The 24,952-nt window shown below is 36.2% G+C and overlaps 3 protein-coding genes across 4 annotated transcripts in view; 1 reads left to right on the top strand and 2 right to left on the bottom strand.

Annotated features, from left to right (window-relative positions):
* Positions 1 to 8,091, bottom strand: part of Smp_056890.1 (nitrilase-related) — a gene marked incomplete at its 3' end in the record, with an annotated part of 32,589 nt that extends 24,498 nt beyond the window's left edge. Inside the window, exons 1-3 of the mRNA XM_018791754.1 lie at positions 6,763 to 8,091; positions 5,486 to 5,591; positions 1,946 to 2,162 (exon numbers count right to left, since the gene is read on the bottom strand). Coding sequence (XP_018647297.1) covers positions 1,946 to 2,162; positions 5,486 to 5,591; positions 6,763 to 6,781 — 342 coding nt within the window. The 5' untranslated portion in view covers positions 6,782 to 8,091. The remainder of the gene's footprint in view (positions 1 to 1,945; positions 2,163 to 5,485; positions 5,592 to 6,762) is intronic.
* Positions 8,092 to 14,440: 6,349 nt separating this feature from the next.
* Smp_056900 (ribonuclease pH related) lies at positions 14,441 to 19,839 on the top strand. Its single transcript, XM_018791743.1, is given in 4 exon segments — positions 14,441 to 14,734; positions 17,332 to 17,481; positions 19,482 to 19,483; positions 19,490 to 19,839. Coding segments are annotated over 4 exon segments (714 nt in total). The 5' UTR covers positions 14,441 to 14,461; the 3' UTR covers positions 19,779 to 19,839.
* A 2,352-nt stretch (positions 19,840 to 22,191) lies between these two features.
* Positions 22,192 to 24,952, bottom strand: part of Smp_152710.1 (glutathione-s-transferase omega,putative) — a gene marked incomplete at both ends in the record, with an annotated part of 19,060 nt that continues 16,299 nt past the window's right edge. The window contains one exon of one of the 2 annotated variants that reach the window (XM_018791732.1): positions 22,192 to 22,558. In XM_018791732.1, the coding sequence (XP_018647295.1) occupies positions 22,290 to 22,558 (269 nt within the window). The remainder of the gene's footprint in view (positions 22,559 to 24,952) is intronic. The other variant, XM_018791721.1, reaches the window with a different exon arrangement.

Raw genomic sequence — 24,952 nt, 5'->3', positions numbered from 1 at the left:
TCAGGGTTGATGAGACTATCTTAGACCTTTTTATGAGAATTTGGCGAGATCACTATTATTCACTAATAAATCTAATTATTAGCTTTGAAATATACTTCATACATAGAAACAAACTTTTACCCAGTGTATTAAGGTAACTGTTTGATTATGGATGTTTCAATCAAAACTCAGTAGGAATAATTTGGGATACACTGTCCATATATCAAAACGATGTTCTACTTTTCCTACAAACAATTAATGGCTTTCGAGTGATGCCTCATATTGTTTTAATTCATGTGACCAATGTACTCCCAAAAACATTCATAAGCTGTATTATATCAAACAATTTAAAATCATATGTCTGTTCTTTATGTGTAACATTCAGGTTTTTCCATGGTGGTCTAGCTTCAATTGACTCACGCTTTCAACTATGAAAAACACTAAATCTCCACAAAACCCCTTCTGACAAGTTATAATGTGACCACTAATCTAAGTGAGCCAAAATCGCGTACACTAATCGAGAGAATTCGATCAATATTAAAAGACAAGACGATCGAACGCTAGAACCTTCCCAAGTCGCAAATGAGAAGGCAGAAGACAAATGGAATGAATGTTATTCTAAACAGTGTCAATTATGGTATAAAACTGTCAGGTATTTATAGTTTTTAGGAAAAAACGAAATCATCATTATAGTTATCCAATCCGTACACCGGGGGTTACTAGCATTTGTTCAACAGGGGAAGCTATACGTAGTGATTCTGGAATATTCTTCCAAAAGATGATTGCATGGAATATCTTCGGCTCTTTCTGAGCTTCTTAGAGCTTCCTCAAGTTCACCCCTGGACCATCCTCACACAAACAAGCCAACGTATTATCTGTCTTTTTTTAAACTTTCAGTCTTTCTGTAAATGGTCAACAGCTTTGGATAAGAATAAGGTATGAGTTTTACTTCGATTAGTGAATATTTTCAAGCTGAAGAAGTATTTCTAATAATAAACACGGAACACAATTGGTATGAAAATGCATGAACAATAATAACTTGGAAACGATGGACTCATATTTGCAGAAGGAACAGTCAAGATTGAGACAATTGATTGATAGTTCGCAAATTAACTGTTTACTATATGATTGTCAGATTTTTTAGTGGGATAGCCTGTAATGTCCGTGTTGAACACATTCGATACAACTACAAAGGATTTCCCAGGACACAGTTCAATGGAGAATCCTGGTTGGCAGTCTACACTCCTCCACGAGGGGTAACAGGCGTAGGTAAATAAGCAAGTTTCATTTTGGTTGGCTGCAAGGTCCAAGGTCATAATTGCAAACGAGTAGAGTTTATGCTTACCCTTGTAAACAAACAATAGTCTTCAACTTGGCAAAGAAAAGAAACTGAATAAGCCCAAAAATATGAATCAGCTTACTTAACACAATGCATTTATGTTGACTGTCATTTAATAAATGTCTCTTGTCTATATGAGACCCGTAATAAGGGCTTTAGTGAAGTATTATAAATTCGCTCTTCATCTGTCGCTTCTAAAAGTTTGTTTTAAGTTCATTTATCCTGGGGCCCTGTAGCATCTTCGTCTGGTTCTCCTGACATTGGTGTCGCATTAAGCGCTAGAGATGAGACAGCACTGATCGATTGGATACCCATTAAAAGTCGGTTATGTGCTATTAGAATAGAAACTTCTATCGAAGTGAGAAATTGGTGTGAGAAACGATGTCTTTTTGTTATCTCCGCCTATGCTCCGACAGATTGCAGCGCGGGTGCGATCAAGGATGGGTTTTACAACCGATTAACTGTTCTTCTACAAAAAGTATGACAGATATTGCAGTACTAGACGGAGACTTGGATGCTTATGTCAGGTGTCTAGGTACAGAAGAGAGTCGTTTGGGTGGCCGATGGGGACTTGTTGGTTATTATAATAAAACATAAATTGTATTCATATACAACTGAATAACAAACCTTTTTAGATAATTCCATAGCATTTTGAAAATTCTCTACACCACATACATTCATTAATGAAGTTTTTTCACCATTTAATTCATCCAAAAATCGCATAATTAAATCAGATTCAAGTAATTTATCACCATGATTCATAAGTAATGGAACTTTACCCATAGGTGAATATTTTATTAACCAATCTGGTTTATCATTAAGTGAGACTAATATTAAATCATAACTAAGTAAATAATGAACAAATAAAATAAAATAGGGGAAACATGTAAGTGTATTATAATCTCCAAGATTACATAATATTCAACTCATGAGTCAATTGAAGCTAGACCACTATGGAAAACCTGGAAGCACTGGACGGGACATTACCATCGTTGGATGCCGGTCGGCTCAATGGTCTAGAGGTTAAGCGTTCGCGCATGAGACCTATAGGTCCTGGGTTCGAATCTCAAGAGGCCGGATTGTGGATGTACACTGCTGAGGAGTCCTATAATAGGACGAAACGGCCGTCCAGTGTCATGATCTCAACCATTAATATATATATGTATATATATATATATATATATATATATATATATATATTGCAGTCAAATTATAAGTTCGAAGATAATAATAGACAAGATTGAAGGATCTATACAAGTAACATGAAAATTAACGAAAGCTTATCATTCCACAGTTGGTAAAAACAACAACAACAGAACAAAATAATATGTAACTTCCTTACTTACGCCTGTTACCCCTCGTGGAGGAGCATAGGCCGCTCACCAGCATTCTCCATTCAACTCTGTCCTGGGCAATCCTTTCCAGTTCCTTCCATTTTTTATTCATTCTTTTCATATCTGCTCCTATTTCCTGGCGTAATGTGTTCTTTGGCCTTCCTCTTTTCCGCTTCTCTTCCGGATTCCAAGCTAGGGATTGCCTCGTGATGCAGTTTGGTGATTTCCTTAATCTATGTCCAGTCCACTTCCAACGTCTTTTCCTATTTTTTTCTTCAGCTGGAAGCTGGTTTGTTCTCTCCCATAAAACGCTGTTGCTGATAGTATCCGGCCAATGAATGTTGAGTATTTTGTGAAGATGACTGTTTATAAATACCTGTATCTTCTTGACGATGGTTGTAGTAGTTCTCCACGTTTCAGCTCCGTACAGTAGGACTGTCTTGACGTTCGTATTGAAGATTCTCAATTTGAAGTTATTTGACAGTTGTTTTGAGTTCCATATGTTATTCAATTGTAGAAATGCTGCCCTTGCTTTACCAATCCTCGCCTTTACATCCGCATCTGATCCTCCTTGTTTATCAAGGATGCTTCCTAGGTACGTGAATGTTTCCACCTCTTCCAGAGTTTCGCCATCAAGTGTGATTGGGTTGGTGTTCTCCATGTTGTATTTGAAAATCTTGCTTTTTCCTTTGTGTATGTTGAGGCCTATTGATACAGAGGCTGCTGTAACATTTGCTGTAACGTAAAATAATATTTTCTTAATTCCATTTTCCTAATTAGGCAGCATTGTTCACCTTATGAGAACAGGACTTATTTTATGTATCTGTCAAAAAACATCAACTTAATCATTGATTTCTGACTGAAAAAATGAATTACATTTTTTGTAGGTGACATTCGCCACAGATTAATCTTTGTTGAACTTATCATTGAAAAACAGAGAGTACTGGAAAGTTGTTTCATCCTTTAACCTGAGATATTTTTTATTTCTTATTCAATTTAGTAGTTAAGGTGTGTATGAAATGTGAACATTTAGATGCAATAATTAATCACAGTAACTAATTATGTAACTACTCTAAAACATTATAAATTAAGGTCATACAATATCATTTTATTTATTTATTTATTTAAACACATTAATATTGGTACAAGGAAGCACCAGATAAATATGCGCCTCACAAATCTCATTCGATTTGTGTGAGGGCTGTGATACTGACCAGGTGCCCAGACTGAAGCAGGTGGTTTTCTTAGGGGGACACATCCGGAGCCTTTGACCTAAAGGCCTAGTCCACAAGGCAGTGGAGCATCGTAAGGAGATGAACTCCCATGGTAGCCGGTGACCAACAGTTGGTTCATACGCCATTCGTTCCTTCAGGACACTGGAGCCCATGTGCACCATTGGTTTGGAATCAGGGTTTTCCAACTCCCCTAGGTGGATCCTCCACATCCACCAACCCGGTTAAAGCGCCGGACATTCGCTTTTCGTCCTCTCACTTTTGTGAACAACACCCCCGCCACGAGAAGGCAGTGAGTAGGACTTCCCTGGCAGAGGCTATATATTCGCGTGGCCATATGAGAGCATTTCGAGAGGGAGAGTGAACTCTCCCCACTTTCAGCCGTACCAGAGCATTTGGGGACCTTGGAATCACCCATTCAGGATGCGAATCCCATGCCATCCTTTCCAAAGATACGTACGAGACTTGGAGATTCAAAATAGTGATTATTAAGAAGACTTGATCAAATTCTCCAGAAATATTTAATTTTTAAGTAATACTTTAACTGTTTGTATGCACATTCATTTTACACAGAGACCCCACTGACGTCTGCATAGAGAGATATATTTGTTTCAGTTATTTAACTCTTTATCTCTACTAATACTATGAACCACTCGAAGAAAAGCACACAGAGTTTAAAGGAGGGAACTTACTACAGTGTCCACTCACTTTAGAAAGCTGATTACTATAATGATTATTACTACTATTACAGAAAATTGATATAGGCTTTAAAATTTCAAACTTATTTCAATGATCCAATGTAAGTTAAACGTTGAACGGCATTAAAATACTTACACATTCACTTAGAAAGCATATAGTCAATCAAATGTTTCATGATAATAATGAAATAAACACAAATCATCGGAGATTATTGATATAAGAGAGTAATAACCAGTATTTTAAAGATCTCAGCACTACCCAAGTATTCAAAACAATGTCGGCGGCCGTCTTAAAAGACTACATATAAGTCCTACGCTTAAAAAATCTTATTAACATATTAACAGATTCTGATAAATTCGCTACTTGAATAACGCAAAATACAGTTTACGTCTATGACACTCAAGCGTTGAACCATCGCAAATCAGATGACAGAAGAAAAGCTGAAGAAGTGTTTAATTAGTAAGAATCAAAATGTACAGAAAATCACGGGTATTTATAGATATTAGGATTTGTTAGGCCAAAACTATGATTCGGCCAATCCTCAAAGAGACATATTATGCTACTGTCCAATAGTAGCATGCCACGTTGATATTTTAGAAAGCTCTATCATGTTCTGATCGTATAGAAACTCTTCGGCTTCTTTAGGGCCTTTGGAGGCTCCGCTGTAGTTCTTGGAAGCCAACAGGTTCCTTAACCTGTCGATACCCAATGTGCTTGTGAAGTATTAAACCCTCGAATATTATTAAGTTTACATGTATAATCTTTCGAATCTTTCAAACCAAATCTAGCCAAACATAGTAAAATATATTTAATACAAACGTAGTAACTTATATTAAAGTGTTTCTCTCAATACTAAACATCTTTTTACCAGTTAAAATACGCAAATAAGTCTTTAAACTTACTCAATTTTGTGGTAACTTAAAGTCAATTTAACACGTTCACAGAATGGACAAAAACAAAAAGCAAATAACGTGTATCTGTTTGGATCGACAAACGGTTCTGGATCACCTAAAATCATTATCATCAAAAAAAAAATCAGTGTTGTTAAAAAGAATGAATCGTGTATGTCAATTACGTTTCTTCTTGATTATTATGTCATGGAAAATACTACTAATAAGATTTATCATCCATAATGAAAGAGTGAACCTTAAACAATATTATCAATAATTTTGACTTTATAATAAGGAAAAGTCAACAAACATATCCCTTCCTTTCATACTCTGACGATTTATAAAATATTTGATTAAAAGTACTAGCAGATGACAGAAAATTAAACATTTTTCAAATTTACCAGGGAAATACAAATGTAACTTGAAGACCATATAAAAACCACATCACTAGATTATTTAAAAATGCCCCCAAATGTTCTGGTACGGCCGAGAGTGGGGAGAGTCAGCTCTCCCTCTCCAAATGCTCTCACATGGACACGTATATATAGCCTCTGTTAGGGAAGTCCTACTCATTGCCTTCTCGTGGCATTACTGTTGTTTACGGAATTGAGAAGACGAAAAGCTGGGCTGTATCACAGCCCTCACACAAATCAAATGAGATTTGTGCGGCTCATATATATCTGGTGCCCCCCTTGTACCAATATTTATGTGTTTAAATAAATGAATAATGATATGATTGCATTTCGAATAAGCCGTTAAAATGGACAATTTTTATCATATATTTCAATGGCTAGTGGTGATACGAACATTTGTGATTCATTATTGAATTCTTGTTATTTGGGGATAATTAAGATATTCATCATAGGTGGATATTAGTAGGGTACCACTGAAGATTATGGAGCACTGAATAGATGTTTCATAGCTAAACGGCAATTCTCAGAAGTGCAAAACAACCTCCTTAAAAGTTTAGCCCAACCCATGAGCACCACCTGCAAGTTGAAAAACGAATGTCCACAGAATCCATACATCAAAACTCAAGGTAAAAAAAATAGTTTTTCAATTTTCTGACCGATTTCACCAGGTTGAGAATGATTACCAGTAAACGGACTAACAGATAGGTTCAAAGTAAAATATACAGCACCGACGAGGTCGTAAAGCTACTAAATTTTAATATCATCAGTGAAAAGAACCGAAAATAGTCACGTACATATATAAATGTATAGCACTCATCGAAACAAAAATTTAGCTGACAAATGTGAGAAACAGTAATGAAAAAAATCCGAACCTACCATTTTTAAGATGCTTCATTACTGTGTGTTTTGAAAATACTTTGAAGAATGATAATAAGGCAACACGTTGAAAATGACACTAATATGCGAACACACTGAAATACAACGTTATAATATAATGACCAACATTTCTATGTGAAAATCAAATGATCACGAGATAGCTTTTTCTTGTGTATTTACTAAACTGCATGATGTGATATATAAGAACATTTTTAAAGCAACATACATAAACATAAAGGTTGGAGTAAAATTATTAAACTAGCGAAACATGATCGTGTTAATTAAATTTACCAAAAAGTAGTTACTATATGCATAACAAAATATTTTGGTAAAAGTCTATTTAAAGTACCTGAGGCTCCTGTCATATTCGACTAACCAACGAATGCAACTCATTACCTCAATATGTGATTGAAGATTCATCTATCAACACTTTTGGAATAAAGATAGATCAACTGAGAGACCACCATTAACAGGACTAACACAGGACGCTGGGCCTCCTGTCCTTTCCACACTGAAAATGATACTAATTTATACGAAAAACTATCAGGCTTAGGAAAATAATTGACGGGGGATTTGAATGATATTATAGGACACATAGTTGTGGTAGAGGTTCAGCCACTTTTTACGAACAAATTTAAGTCTGGAATGTCACCTTAAAAGGAAAAATGACAATTCAATAAGTGTATGAGGCAAGGTTTGGACGAGTTCAGTTCCGAAAAGTAGGACGACAGCCTAGCGATATGCATTTGCTAGTTATAATTTGAAAATTTTCGAAGAACATTTGAATCTCCATATTTTAGGGAAAATCTTATCAGTTTGGGGAAACTTCGGGCAAGCAGAACTAGAAAATATTGAGAGGATGCGAAAAAAATCGCAAGATGGAGACATACGACCCTATACCTCAGAAGAGACTAAACTGTACACTCCTCAAAGATCGACTACTACAGTAGTCAAGAAAGCAGTCTGATCACTTCAATTTTATCCTAAGTCCTAAAACAAAGAATCAATTATTTTAGCATATGAATGATCGATTGAGTGCAATGACTTCGCGATCGTTGTAAGGTATAAAAATCAAAAAGCCCTAGATCCTACGAATCATGAACAATGGAATAGTAACTAGCGTTTAAAAACATCAATAGACAAGACCTGAAGTCGCAAATGAAACGCATACATGTACATTTTTATTGAATCACCAACGCCACCTTGCTAGGAGCACAGTTTTGAAACTCAAGACTACGATTTCGATAACTTTGACGAAGGTCGCTATGATGTAAAGATAATAGTGTTTTTTCACTGCACAGGACCGACCTGTTTGCAAAACTCCCTCCAAAAGTCAAGGTCTCATATGTTATCACTATGGGCCTCAAGGTTATTTGGCACCTAGGTATTCAGCCTTCAGTAATAAGGATAATAGGTTTGTGAACCTGTGTTAATCCTGACCGATTGTCTTCCAATGAAGGTCCAGCTTCTTGAAAATGTTCACTGATGGGGCTGATACCACTTGTTCGGGTGTTCCAGTCATTGTCCACTGGATGAGAAAAACGGGACTCCACCTTTAGTTTATTAAATCGCGGTTTGTGAACCCCCTTGCTATGACCTCGAAGATTATCAGTGTTGTAGGGAACAGGAAGACAAGACATATAACCATCCAAGTCGTTATTAAAGATACGGAATGCCAGTGTAAGGTCACCTCGCGTCTTACGATACGACATGGGGAAAAGGGTGTAGGCGTTTTAAACGCTCATCGTAAGGGAGTTAAGAAAGGCCCTTCATTAATTTCGTTCCCACACACTCAAATGAGTTAATATCCTTTATCAGACATGGGCTAGCTGCTTAGATACAGTACTCTAAGTGCGTTCTTATGTCGGTGGGATATAAAATTCGAAACACCTCGTCAAAGCATTTGAATGCTCGGCGAAGTGACCATAATACATGACAACCTTTGGAAGCAGCTGCGTTGCAGTGCGTATTTGTTTTCAAGTCGTGATGTATTATTACTCCTAAGCCTTTATTTTCCTGAACACATAGAAGATATGTACCATCAATTGTATGATGGTAACTATTGCCGTGACCGACGTGCATGAGCACACTCTTCTTAGAACTAACTACTGAGCACCAACCTCGAGCCCATCTAGTTAAGTCAGTTTGGGGATAAAAACGATTAGTCTCACTTCTTATTTTTCTCCAGATTTTGACATCAACCCCAAACAATAATGTCGATGACTTAAGCAATAGCTGTAATTCATTAACATAGAGAAGGAAAAGTAGAAGGCCCAAGATGGTGCCTTAAGATACATCACTTTTGACCGGTTTCCATTCGAATAGCGCTCCACTGACCCTCACTCACGGTCTGCGGTCACATAAGAAGTTTCCTATCCACTCCTGTGTAGCACTTGTTATTCCAAATCTCAAGAGATTCTGAATAAGAACTAAGTGAGAAACCTTTTTAAACGTTTTGCCAAAATCCATGAATATCAAATCAACAGATAGGACGTTATCTAGGGCTGCTGTTCAATCCTCTCTCGCAATAAGTTAGTCAAGAATGAACGCTTGTTACGAAACCCATGTTGCTCGGGAGTTAACAGATATTAGGAATCTATGTGACTTGGTAACTTAACATGAATTATCTTTTCAAGCAACTTAACGACTATGCTGGTGGGGCTGACAGGCCGTTAGTTAGATACGATCCGTCTCTATCTTTAAATATAGGACTGACAATAGCGTCTTTCCAGTCTCTAGGGAGTTAAGCGAGTGAAAGGGATATGTTGAAGAGCGTCGCGAGCGGTCTTGAAATAATGTCCGCAAGCGATGACAGTAAGCGTAGATGTAAACCATCAGGGCCCCGTATCTTACAAGGTTTGAGATTAGTTATCAGTGTAGGAACCGTTTCCTCAGTCACATGTACAGATCCTATGACTGGTATCTCGGTGCGATTGGGACAATTATTTGTAACATTACATGTAGAGTTGACTTTACTAAAATAGTTTGAAAAAATCTCAGCTTTTGCTAGATCTGATCCAGCTAGTGAATCTGAATTTTCGTGTAACAGTAACGCGGGAATACCATTACTACGTTTTGTTCGCCGTTTAATGTACGAAAACAATCGCTTCCGACAAGTATGGTTATCCTATGCCGACTAGTTCGCAAGTGGTACGTGATTTAGCTATGGTCTTTTTATATATATTCCGGATTTTTTTATATTCACACTTAAATAATGCCTGTCCTGTTGATAAAAATAAGTCCCAGAAGTGTGTCCTACGCTTCAACAGCTTCTGGGTTTTTTTATTGATGCATAGAGGGCAATGTGATAGCTTACGTGTTGACCATGGGATAAATGGTTGTGTTACAGACTCCAATGTAGCCTTAAACTTATTATATTCGTCTTTGATCGATCCATCTGCATCGACCGACCAGTCGATCGAGATTGCACAGTCTCTGACTGCCGGAATATTAGCTCTCCAGATATCGAGACGGGGTGGAGCAGATGCAAATTCTATACCACGCATCTGGAACTTAGAAGAAAGTACAACGTTGCCACTATTCACTGGTGGAGGAAGGTGTTGAATGTCGACGACTTCTTCATAGTGGTGTGTGAGGACAAGGTCTAGCAATGACAGATCGTGTTCCAGGTCAGTATTTGTCGGTTTTACGATACATTGTACAAGTACACGTTACTCAATCTATCAGTGACAAGCTTACAGATTCGTAAGCTAATTTTTGCTAATTCTTCAGTTTACAACTTCAGGCGTGTATTTGAGTTTGCATAGTGCTCCAGCAACCGCGGTACCACTAGTCTAGACATTAACCGTTATAATACATTTCTAGATATTTCGTGTGGCCCAATCAGCATAATCTAATCACTTATTTGTGCTTATCCTGGTGAATCCAACAGCTAATTAAGTATTCAATACCTTTGTCATGAGTTTATATAATTCGATCGACTTCTTTGTGTATGCTTATTGTCGTTTCGGTACCAGGCACAAAGGTCATCATTTACGTCCTCTTGGTTTCTAACTTTGACAGCCATCTAACACAAATATAATGGTCGTGACGTATAACAGATAGAGTAGGCTGATCACGTTAATGGTCGCAGTAGTGTGAGGACCTATGCTATAGCTATATGGTAGCCAATGCAAATATTGTAAATCGTGTTTCCGAGGTCCATCCCGACTACCACATACTAGTTCAGGCACTCCGTGGACCACTGTGTTGATTGGTTCCTTTGTGTTCACTGATCTTCTAATATAATTTCTTATGACTCACGGATTGTCGTATCTAGCTTGAATTTTAGAGGAACATCTAGTTGACAGTCTCTCAGATATCAGTAAAATTTCTTCTGTAACTTGTGTTCAAACTATAGTTACTCTCAACAGGGAGGGAGTAATCTTTTGCTATATTTTGTCCCCTATGAAGACAGAATAGCTTAGTTAAAGGGATAATTTTGAATAAATTCCACAGAATTTGTCCGCCAGTTCTGTATCAAAAATTACACTACTTCCTAATAAACTACTTTCCGAAATTGGGACATTAAATAAAATCAGGGAGTTTTGTCCTTATTATTTGTCCCCCAATTTTGGAGTTTTTGGAGCCATGATTTTGCCACTTACCAACCCTCATCCATTGCTATATACTGTTATCAGATAATGGGGTACCGACAACAGACTTCAGTTACATTGTCATATTGTGGTGTGAGTTACTTATATCCACATAAGTAGTATATGGTGATGGTCAGGCATAGAGTGTATTGCAGTAGAAGATTGATAGAGACAGGGCCAAAGAAAAAGGATAGGCGGAAATATGAAATAAACAATCAGTTACAATTGTCTACAAAACAGATAGGGGAGAATAGAAGCAATTAGTTCACAAAACAACCAAAGTATAACAATCCAACATAGCCATAGCCATAAAGCAGTGTTAAACAAAACACAGACAAGTCAGCTGTCCAAAGACTTAGTGACGTCAAGGAATTAGCTACGATTTAGAATTCCCAAACAATATAGCAGATACAGTTGCAATTAAACTCCAAAAGAGGGATAAACCAGTGAAAAGTCGAGCCAATATGGGAGCAGTAATCATAATAACAGGACAAAGAAGTAATAACCTGAGAGACGTTATTTCATGTTTGCATGGGAACTTTCTACGACGGATTTCAAAAAGACTGCCGAATGGTAGTTAGACTGTTTGGAACATGGATTGCTCATAGAATAAAGTGAAGAAGGGGAGGAGGTGGGAAACAACGAGACAATAAAAGCAGATCAGAAGGTGAACAAGGAAACTTCTGACAAATTTACCGAGGGGTTGTTCCGTCCAGGATGTTTCCAAAGGCGAGCCATAAAATCACTTTGGGTACTCAGATTCTAATCCTATGAAGAAAACATTAAATCATTAATTGCATTTTAGGTAACTCAGTGATAATCTTTTGATGACTTTTCATTGAAAATCCCAGGTGCTCTCAGAAATATTTGCCTAAGTTCAATCCAAACAAAAAAATTTAGGAACAGTACCCGAAAGATAGTGGTTCATCATAGCAATCAGGAGTGAGGACGCATTCTGCACCTTAGTTGTACTCTGGATTTGTTATTTGTTACCAACTGAGTTGGTCTTTCAAGAAGAAAACTGCTATATTCTTAAGAACTCAGGTCAATGTATAATTGTGATTTTACAATCCGTCTGTATTGCTTGTTTCACATACATATGTCCCTCCTCTGTGTCGACAATTCACTCCTACTGGACACTAAAGCTTATTACGTAAAAGCTTCTCCTATTCCGTGGACAAAGATTTAAGCCGTTTGACGTTCAACCGAAAACAAAGAGTGAGTTTATAGACACGTAGTACTGTGAACGACAAATCTTAATTAAAGATATACACTAAAATGTAAAAAAGATGTCAAACATTATTTAATGATTAGGTTTTTCTTAAGCATTTGAACAATCTTGAAGAAGCCAAGTCACAAAATTCTAAATGCACAGTTTCTTCTAGAGATTTTAAAATTCATAGTGCTTACACCACTGACGTCTATCCAATATATTCGACTCCACTATCCAACGTGAATGTTTATTGTAATGTAGGAGGTAAGTTCTATTCTATTTAACGAATCACATACCACAAAGCGTGTAAAGCACGGATGATTATTAGCCATCCTGAAATACAGTATTGCATACCCACCAATTCGTGAAGCAACCCGAAGCACTGACTGACAACCAAGATACTTAGACTTTCTTGGCTAAATATAAGCAAACATTACAAGGGTTTTGAGGCAAGGCCGATTTCTTTTAACCTCAAACGTACACTTAAAACCAACAAAGAAATGCATCCAATGTTCAGCATAATTTGCTTTAATCCTCAGATCAACGTAATAAGTACACATTATCTGCACGTAAGACAATTATGCGCCACTCGTTAAAACTCGTTGAAGTCATGTTCGAGTTCTTCCCAACTGTAGAAGCTTTGACAAAGCAACCGCCTTCGAGGGAAAACGGATATGCTGACAGAAATCCTATTCAAACTAGTCAATCTACTGCCATTATCAACCAACCAAGTCAACAAAAAAGAAAACAGAGGCGAATACAGGAAATAAAGGAGAAACGCGACATAATGCCTGCCTTGTCGCCTGAGAAAGGGAAATAGCAAGAAATTTTCTATAAACGTTTCCACAGAGTAGCGGTGTCTCTGTATTTAAGCCGAATAGTCTAATTTTGCATAAATTCACGATAAATGCATAGATAGAAAACAACAATGCACAATCCGGGAATTTTATTTAGCTGAATAAAAAAAGCAGATATGATAACTGAAGTGATCTGTATAAAAAGTGTGTCGTCGAAATTTTCATCACTCACAATGCATTTATGCTAAAAAGGCAAGACAGTCTACCAACTCATGATCCACCGTGCTACTCCAGTACAGAATGACCGCCAGCCTTATTGGCCTTTCAAGGTTGTACCGGCAAAAAGAGGTAATTTTGACCGTAAGGTGGCTTCTATTTTGTGACATCTTTTAAATGAGCGACGATCTGTAAGACATTCTGTTACTATGGTTTTATGTGGAAGCTTATGTTACTGGGTTTCCTGAAACCAACTAAGACCATGTAGCCTGGACCCGTTGATGCACATGGTTCGAACCATGTTTAAAAGATTATCACGAATTACAGATCTGTAATTCGTGATAATCTTTTTCTTGGAAGTTAAACCATCACATACGTAAAAATGTATTATACGCACTTATTTATTTGTGTATTCAAAGTCGTTCCAAGACAGCGTCATTATCATGATTTGGCATATTGCAAATTTCTGGGAAACTCAGATCTGAGTGCCCAAACAGAACGGATAATTGCAATTATCCGTTCTGTGAATTCATAGTTTAAGATGATACGGTCAATGTTCTAAGCACAGATATTTAGGATCATAGGACCAAACGAGAGGTGATATTTGCGGCTTACACTTCATGACCATTGACGTCGAGCTTAAAAAGTATCAATCTTAACTCTCCATTTTACCGTTAGTGATACTTGGTTACTTGTAACCAAATATTTAGTGTGTGACTAATTCGAAATCCAATAGCCGAAAGGTTCTGTTCTTTAAGTTACATCTCTATACTTTACTGGTTTCCCATTATTTAAGGACTAAAGGTATGTACTACTGCCTCAATAGTAATACCTAAATATGTTTGTGTTGCTTGTTGTCCACAGGATAATACATCAGAATGACGAATTCGACGAGCTTGTTTATTGAAACGAATACTGACTGTAATGCTATAGGATCAGCGACATGGGATTTTGCTGGACATCATGTAGTTTTTTCTATATACGGCCCAGATGAAGCTAAGATCAATGATGAACTCACTCATCGTGCTTATGTTGATGTAACAGTTACACCTCGTACAGGACAACGAACATCAAAGGAATCAGAGCTCGAAATTTACCTTAATCATCTTATGGAACGTCTAATTGATGTGAAGGAGTTCCCACGATCTAAGGTTAGTGCTATGAGTGTGACAGTTTACGAGTTGAAAAATATTCTGTTTAATTGAGGTTTTGTGCTACATAATACGGAACTTTCTCAAAGTTTACAACACTGTTTTACTAAACTAATTTCACTGGTTCTAACGAGATCAGTATCATTATATATATATATATATATATATATATATATATATGACTGACCTTTTTAATGTTGGGGGATACTAGGTTAGCATTCCTTGTACATCTTAAGGCGCATTTGTAGTAAATGTTACCCAATGAGGTCACCACTTTAAAAAGTGTAACTTTAAGTTTGTTTACCTTTGTTGTTATTACATATTTTAAGTTAAATTGCCATAATATGAAGTTATTTTTCATCCTAGTATTTTTGTTTTTTAAATATAAAATGTAACTTTATAGGGAAATGACACCTTGTTATGAGATTTTTATTTACAGTTTATTGGTACGATCGTATGAAAATTCCGAAACTTTAGTCATTCTCTTATTGACTAAGTTGAAGTTCGCATTTTATATTCAGCGTGCACCCCAATATTGATTTCGTCAATTAACTGACTACTAGCACTTCATGATAAAGTAATAATTTGCTTATCTCAGATATAACCAAAGTAGGACTTGTCAAAATAATACTGTCAAAAATATTGTAAATGAATTGCTATTTCATTCCCATAGCTTCCCATCAGCCTAAACTAATCGGGACTATTTATAAGTAAAACCTAATAAGCGGAACAAGCAGCATGAGTTTCTTGTCAAACAAGATAAATATGAATAGTGTCTAATTCAGATAAAAATGAACAAAATTAAGTATAACAATAAAGTGGATACAGCATGGGAACCAGTTAATTTTCTTGATGTATTTATTAGGACAAAGAATCGTTCGATCAAGAATTGTCTTCAGTATGAGTTTGTAGAGATTGTCGAGTTCCAGTTGAAATTATCAACCGACCTGTGTTACACCACCACTAAAAACCTGGAGGTGCTGGGTCGTTTACCAAAAAATAGATGGTCTAGGTAGCAATTAATTCACAGGACCCTTTGTTCTTTAAGTTATAAGTGTAAAAATCTATGGCCAAATAAAATGTTGGTTTCCCAGACAGTTCTCACATATAGACGAGCATTAGAGTTCCTCAACGAATGTTTAAAATCTTGTGATGAGAACACCAACGTCATTATGGCTAAGAAGAAACTAATAATTATTTATTTAGCCTTTAGAGCAGATTACTCCCATATCAAAGGTAGTAAAAAGATATAGAGTCACATTTTTACAACCTATACGATTACCAAGCCTATCTCACTTTACATTAATATCCATCTCATATATGTTCATCTATCTCATCTCACCTATCATATTTACACATATGTTAGTGATACTAAGTACGTTGGAAAAAGAAAACATGGCCTTCCACTCGTTCCTATGGTAGTATTCGTAGTTGCTATTGGATGTCACTTAATTTTTAAATTCATTTAAGCATAAATATTGGTACAAATGGGCACCAAAATATATATGCACTACACTAGGAAAATGCGATTGTGAAAAGTCAAAGAAAGGTGACTATAATGGAAAAAGTTCAACAACCAAATAAAAACAAGTGAAAAAGAGCATAAGAATGGTGAAAGTGGTCCAATTAATAAAAATGCAACCAGAAACAATCCTTTTGGCTTAAGAAGTTTCTCGCATCTATATGAAGAAAATAAAAAAAAATTATAACAGGACCACCACTGGCCTCTATCCTTAGCCATGTCTAATAATGCCTCAAGCCACTGTCACTTAATTGGCTCCGGTTGCAAGTAGATATCACCACTGATTGTACAGCAGTCAGTCCAAACAGCAATACACTTTTTTAATGGACCTGTCTCTCTCGAAAACGATAGCTTCTAATTACTAGGTTTTTAATCTAATCTGCAACCAGATGGCACCATTAGTGCTTACATAAACTGTAGCTCAAACACAGGTCCATGGACATGATCTAAGTTACTGGGTTACAAATAAGACTAACAACAACTACTACTACTACTATACCTTTGAATGAAAAACTAGGGTGATTAACCCAGCGTAACCCTGGTGATTACAGTGTCGACCCAAATGCGTTACCTGGTTTCATGTTTTCTTAATCAGCTACTTCATTTATATTAGGCTGTAAATTGCTCATTAATCCCTATGAAATTGTTTATTTCTACTTGGCACATTTTAAAAGCTGAAAATTCTTTTTCTCAAGTATCCTATAACTTATACTCAACTTTGTTTATCTCATGTCAGTGGGAAAATGTTCCCATTTTATGTAAACAAGCAGTCAGACATAGTGTTTGTAAGAGGCATTTGTTCTATTTTGATATCTAATGTCTTTAAATTACCAGGTATGCAAAGCTTATTAGTTAGAGGCGCATAACTGATAAATCCTTTCCACATATACTATGGTAAATCATCACTAATATTTCTCAGATAGTAATATAGTAGTAGTAGTAGTATTCAGTTCATAAAACCATTTTATGTCATGACTTTTCACTCATTCCTTCTTTTCCACTACAATGTACTGTTTCAGTTTTTTCCTTTAAAGTAGATTGAGTTTTCTTATTGGTCATTTCTTTTGTTGTCTAGTTTACTGGACGCTTGTTTATTGTCACTGGTGGTACTAATCATCCTAGAACAGTGGCTGCAGCCATAAACGCAATTTCACTAGCTCTTCTCCATCTGGTTTACCATTACGAGCAACAATTGCATCAGTATGTCATACAATCCAAAATGCTTGTAAGTCATTCATTCCTAATCATTTCATATTGCCAAAGATAAGCGAAGTAAGTTATGTTCTATGTATTATAAATAGTATTGATACTTTGCTTTTGATCATATACTCACAGTCATTCCAATTTTTAGGGATTATAGTTACCTCATTACTGGTGCGCTGGCACATGGAAAAGTCAAATAAGTTTCATATACTCTGATCGTTATTGGAGTCTTAATATCTCTACAGATGCCAACCTGATAAAACTACACTTCATTGCTCGATTTTAAGTCATAAGTTGATTGTATTTATCCACTTAGCCCCTAAACAATCCCCAATACGAAGTCATTGACGATATTGTGCGAAGAACGTGTCCAAGTCCCTAAATCTGTTGCTTCAAAATGTCATCACTCACCAAATAATGTTCTTCGTCATGAATAACCACTCTTTACAGGATCTCAGTACTGCATGAACTACAATGCTGTTGAGTGCGAGAGATACTCTAATAAGAATAGTGATTGAATACTGAAATTCATCGAACATCTTCAGATAAGCTAGCGTTTACAAGCGTAGAGTAAAACTCATACTGTGGGATTCCTCACTCAAGATTACCATCATAACCACGTCACATGCGTCTTATATTGGCACAAGAGACGTTCATTTCTCCCATAAAAGGACTCCACATTTATACTGTAGTGAACAAGAACACGACTGGGGACAATCGAATGTATTTCAGTGCAAAATTACAAAATAGCTCACTAAAATCTGACAACCATATTGTAAATAGCTAATTTGTAAACATTCAAGCGGTTGTCTCAATCTTGACTGTTCCTTCTGCAAATATCAATCCATCTTCTCTGATTTCATTGTTCATGCATTTTCATACCAATTGCGTTTTGTCTCCGTTCTTTTCTTATCGATCTTCTACTAAAATACACTCGATGCCTGACCATCGTTATATGCTACTTATGTGGATATAAGTAATCCACACCACAATACTAATCAAATGGTATATTTTTAGTCCTTACGCTTAAATCATGTGAGACTAAAAATTTCTGGATCCTTAATTAGTGAAATCCATTATTTCATTTTGCTTATATCTACTCGTTTATTAACACCTTAAATGAAGAAATGCAAAATATTATATGCTTTTAAATAGTAATATTATCTTCAGTTCATTGTGCTAATTATTTCGGACTTTATATTGTTTTCTTTTTGTTTCACCTTGTACACACCCAAACCATTCAACTTTTCAAATAGCTTATTAAGTCTTGCGCTTATCTTTCCCACTATTTTTTTCTTTGGCTGAATAACTGTCTCTTAAATTTACTATACATAATGCCCTAGAAAGGTCGAGGGTTGAAAGAGTTCACTCTCCCCGCTTGACATGCTCCCACATGGCTACACGTATACAGCCACTACCAGGGAAGCCCTACTCATCGCGTTTCTGCGGCACGGGTATTGTTTAAGGAATCGAGACAACGACAAGCAAATGTCCGGCACTTTAACCAGGTCGATGGATACGGAGGTTTCACCTAAACGAGTTGGAAAACACTCATTCCAAACTAATGGTCACATGGGTTCCAGGATTCTAAGGAAACAAATGGCCAATAAACCTATGACTGGTCACCGGCGACCATGGGACTGTATTTCCTAACGTTGCTCCACTACCTTGTGGAATAGACCTGTAGGTCAAAGGCTCGGGGGTGGCCTCGTAAGAAAACCACCCACTTCGGTTTGGGCATCCGCGTAGCATTCCGTCCCTCATAAAAATCGAATGATGAAGTGTGGCGCATATATATTTGGTGCCTCCTTGTACCAATGTGTTTTAATAAATAAATAAAACTATATATACGTTCCTAAATTAGATTTGTATCCTATTGTAAATCCATTATTCGCTTTCAAAAGAACTCCATATGAGTTTATACGCAAGGACTTGCAGTCACCTAACCACAGTTTTCTGTATCTCCTTTGAAAAAATAATGCATCTACTAATAAATCATATCTTTCTTTTATACATTCCACAGTAATCACATTTGCAGTGGATGTGACTCATCCAAAGCTTTACACTAAAAAGCATAGTTCCAATGAGCCCAGCATTTTTGCTATATACACTGGTCAAACATATTCTGAAATTGACAAAATTAACGGATCTTCTCTACATATCCCGATCCAAAACTTTCTGGATATCATCAAATTACCAAAATCACATGACGATGATATAAATAGCACAGAGCATACCAAAAATGAGAGTATTTATGAACAAGCCTTAAATTTACTTGATGCAATGGTATCACAGATTGTTTCTACTGTACATATATAATAAATATTACTCTATGGATTAACTGTACTATTTGTTTGTAAATATGATCTCTACTGTAACTAATATTTCTTTTCTTTTTTCACGGGATAATGCATGATGCCATTATTGTGAATATAAGATGCTATTGCCATAAGTATGGCAACTCGATGACTGATGTACGTACGTACGAAGTTCTACGGTGTGACTGACTGATTGTCATAAATGTTTTAAAGTAATTGTTAAGGGAATCTAATTTATTTAAAAGATAAGATTAGTTGCTTTATTATGTAAGATAGTTCTGTTATAACCTCTGCCTAAGTGCACTGTTTAATATATAATGTGACGATGCCGCCAATTAGAGAAGAGTGAATTATCGATCGGACCAATGACATATGAAACCCGTACGAGCAGTCTGCAGTACTTGTCGGTCCCGCTTTCTGCCTAGCCCAGCCAGTTAAATCCAGAACATCAATAACAGCCTCTGCGGTATGAATCATGTTTGAAACATACTGAGTTTATATACCAAACAAACAGACCACATCGTACCATCAAATAGAAAACAGCATTTGTACAAGATTCAGCTAAATGTGGCTGTAAATGTGGAGAACAGTAACTAATAGACTGGGAATAACTCAGGAATGGTAAATCGTACAGTAATAGTTTACAAGTCAAAACAAAGCTCATAATAAAAGGAAGATGAATATGAATAGTTCAGTTACTCCACAATTATACAATAGGAAATAAACATATCATATTGATCCATAAATAGTCCTCAAAGTTACCATTCATAATTCTCTTCGGGATATAACAGTTCAATGATATTATTATTTGATAATATAAATCTTAGATTACAACTATGATCTGGTGACTAAAAATTGTAGTTGAGTACATAAGGAACATATTTCAAGGAACTCGACTACCTGGATTATCAGTAGTGTTTATCTAGTAGCATTTATCTAATAATGTATAGGCCCAAATGATTATCTCCATAGGAAATAATGGTAGTGTTTATTAATAGTATAATGGAATATACAATATAAAAGTGTTTATTATGATAGGATATATATACAGATCGCTTAAGTCAGCTGACCAATGTCATCATTATAAGAAGGGCTAAGGTGACATAAATTGTTGAAACAGATTTCTTTATTAAAATACTTGGTTAATTTCATAGGCCAAAAAAATACCAGCAGATACATTGTGTTATTATCAATAGGAGTTTAAGTTAACCTATTGTCAATTTTCATACACCTATTTTAAATAACTTGTGACACAATGGCTATATCGAGGTCGATCTGCACAGGATGCATGTATTTATGTGAACAAAGACTAATCTTAACTGTTCCTTCTGCAAATATCAGCCCGTCTTCTCTGATTCCATTGTTCATGCATTTTCGTACCGATTGCGCTTCATTCCTGTTCGTTCCTCACCGATCTTCTGCCAAAATACATTCTATGTCTCATCATCACCATATACTACTTATGTGGATATAAGTAGACCGCACCAATGCTATTATCAATAGGAGTTTAAGTTAACCTATTGTCAATTTTCATACACCTATTCTAAATAACTTGTGACACAATGGCTATATCGAGGCCAATCCGTACAGGATACATGTATTTGTGATAACAAAGACTGATCAAATTCAGTCCTAAATATCAACGATGGGGTGATTTAAGCCCAATATGCATAATGGTATAAACATCATAGCCCAGGACAGAGTTGGATGGAGAATGCTGGTGAACGGCCTATGCTCCTCGACGAGGGGTAACAGGCGTAAGTAAGTAATAAACATCATCACATAACATAAACACCATAACCCTGATTCCAAATCAATGGTGCACATTGGCTGGCTCCAGGATCCTGAGGGAACAAACAGCGTATGAATCAATCGTTGGTCACCGGCTACCATGGGACAGCATCTCCTTACGATGCTCCACTGCCTTGTGGATCAGATCTATATGTGAAAGACTCGGGGTATGGCCCCCTAAGAAAACCATCTGCTTCAGTTTGGGCACCCGGGCAGTATTACAGCCCTTACACAAATCAAATGAGATTTGTGTTACGCATATGTATCTGGTGAACCTTTGCACCAATATTTATATGTTTAAATAAATGAATAAACATAACCAATTCACAAGTGAATTGTTACATGGATTCGTCAGCCTAGTGGATAATGCGTTGGCCATTTAAAACAAGAAGTGTAAACACCAATACTAGGATGTAAGCAGATCCAGCTAACGAGTACTAAACAGGACGAAACGCGCGTCCTGAATTCCATTATTAACCACAACACTTATCTTAAACAGATACACTGTTGTAAATTTGTTCCATCTCTTAGTAACTGGAACCAACATTTACCATATCTGATACTCAGGATGCATAGTGCATGTACTTAATCGAATTTATCGTTTAGAAAAAGACAAATCATATAACCTAGTCAATTCTTTATAATTATACTGTAATACCTTAATCATTTGTTAACAATCATATCATAAACAAAGTTAATTATTATGAAGAAATAATTAAAACTATTCTATATCTGGATTACTTTGACCTGCGAGCACTGAAGCTGCATATTGAGCATGAATTCGATATGGGACGGTAACATTAGCAACAAATGGTTGTTTTCGCATTGTATCTAAAAATTCAGTCAACTTTGAGAATTCTTTACGTAATTCATCATTAACACCCAGTTCATTGATTTCTTCTGGTTTTTTACCGGTTATCCGACCCATAACTACTTCGAATCGATGTAAGTGTGGGAATAAGATCAAATCAGCTAGACTCACATCAGGACCTAAAAAAAGGAAAATTAAGGAGAATAGTATTTGGGAGAAAAACTAGTTACATTGGAAGACTAATGAAAATCTCTATGACAAGGCAACAATTCTCGGAAATTGACCAGATTATACCCTACAAATAATAGTTTATACTGTGATGTAAATACTATGACGAAACACAGTCAAAATTGTAATATTCCCACCGCCTAACCAAACAGAGAGACGGTGATTACCAATGTTTGTATAGGCTACAAACATGTAACGAATAAGAGGAGAATCTGAAAACTTATTTACGAGTATAGGAACGATGGTTTTCGAAAATAACACCTGCGTATAGCGTGATATCACATTAATATTTAAACAAATATATTGACGCCAGCACTCCTAATACACTAGTTATTGGCCTTATAAACAGGTCAACGAAGTGCCATTCGATAAGTGTTAAATAAATCCGACAGAAAACACCTAAATCCGTGAAATAAAAACTATAAGATAATTTCAAAGCTTAAGATCTAAGGCAAGAAGAAGGAGAAGAGTGAATTCATCTGCACCATTGTAACCGATCCTGAAACATTTCATTCAAAACCTCCAACCATTGGTTGTGATAATCGCGTGGACCACAACCAGACAGTCTGCACCCACCAACACATCTCACTGGAACAGCAAGGGACTTCATGGAATGATACAGTGTCTTGGTTCAGGTGTGTCTAGATTTCTCCCAATCTTCTCCTACACTAGCAACCACTGCTTATTGAGTGTGATTGTGGTTGGAGATATGTAGTACATATCCCGACCGTCTCAGTAGATGAAGATTTACCATCTCTTTAGTAAACTGACGACCTTTACTTAGTATCGTGCATCTGATTTCAGCTTTGTCCACTCGATGATCCTAAAATAAGGGAGTAATGATTTGAAGGCACAAATGATCAAATAAACGTGGACATGAAAACCAACTACTTATCATTATTTCACGATAAAATCGGATTCGCTAAAAACGTAAAGCATAAGCTCAGATCAAGTTAGTATCTGTTGGATGGAACGATAAAAGTATAAACAACTGTAGGCATTTAGTGAAGTGATTTTTACACATTTAAATAGTTCAAATTATCAGATGATATCAAAAAAACACTTCACTTTTCCAGGACTCTTCGCAGGGGTATACTTCCGAACACATGCAGAGTACATCTTATACCATTTAGTTATTAAATTACATGAAGCTAATGACAATTAGTTTTCAATAATATTCTCTTTAAGATCAGTTTTATTTGAGAGTATAATATGATCGAAGATTGATGTAGATTGAGACAAAACTTCGCTTCATTGTATCAAATGGTTATTATTAAAACAAATGAAAATCATCAAAACTTCACCGAGTATCGAATACAAGACTTTTAAATCTAGAAGATGCTACTTATGTTAGACAAGTATACCATTAGATCTCAGATGGACAGATTAGATGCTTGTTGTGAGACCTGAATTTGTTAGGTTCGATTCCTATTGAATTCATGGATATGCATCGTTGAGAAGTTCCATACCAGATCACAACAACTGTCCAGTGTTTCACGGTTTCAGTGATTCTAATGAAAGTCAATTCATGAAGTAAACTATACAATTTAATAAGTCTTCAACAGCCTTCCTATAGCTTATGATATTTGATCAGAATTTTGGGTGAATATGGGACAGATTTGTTTTCTTTTTTTGATGAAGATTCTAACCTAGCAACAAAATACAACTAAAACTTTTAAATCTACAATAGAAAATAAGACCAGACTTAAAGGATCTCACATCCAATGTAACTCATTGATCAGAAGGGGTTTTGTGGAGATTTCAGTATTTTTCATAGTTGAAATCATGAGTCAATCGGAGCTGGACCACCATGGGAAACCTGGAAGGACTGGTGTGTGGGATAGTACAGAACAGGAATTACACATATTGGTCGATTCTGTGTGTTGCGGGGTTACATGAGTATGCTTTACATGTCTTGATTTCGACTTGTACTAGTAACCCTATTACTTGAAGTGCACTTGGGAAGTTAATATGTATATATAAAAAATCCAGATCGATTTTATTGATTTATGTTTTAGCTTATAAATGTTAATCAGTCAGTCAATCAGCTACAACGTAGGACCAGGGATATATATGCATCGATCCAAGTTGCCATACCTCGTTAGCACAACAAGATGAACACCGGATTCATAGAAGTAGTTAATTTAGTAGTGTTAATATATAAAAGAAAGGTTGTATATAAGGATATAGTACAAGAAGAAAGAAAGATATGAAGCATTTTTGATCTCAAGGTTTAAGGAAAGATAAAGAGCGTATACACCTACGCTATTGTGATCGATTCTTAGCCATGTCACCTAGAGTCTCCAACCATTGGTTTAGATAGTCACGCGGACCCCAACCAAGTA

Source organism: Schistosoma mansoni, assembly GCF_000237925.1.
Source record: "Schistosoma mansoni, WGS project CABG00000000 data, supercontig 0225, strain Puerto Rico, whole genome shotgun sequence".
NCBI lineage: Eukaryota > Metazoa > Platyhelminthes > Trematoda > Strigeidida > Schistosomatidae > Schistosoma > Schistosoma mansoni.
This window is presented reverse-complemented; position numbering and strand designations above follow the sequence as displayed.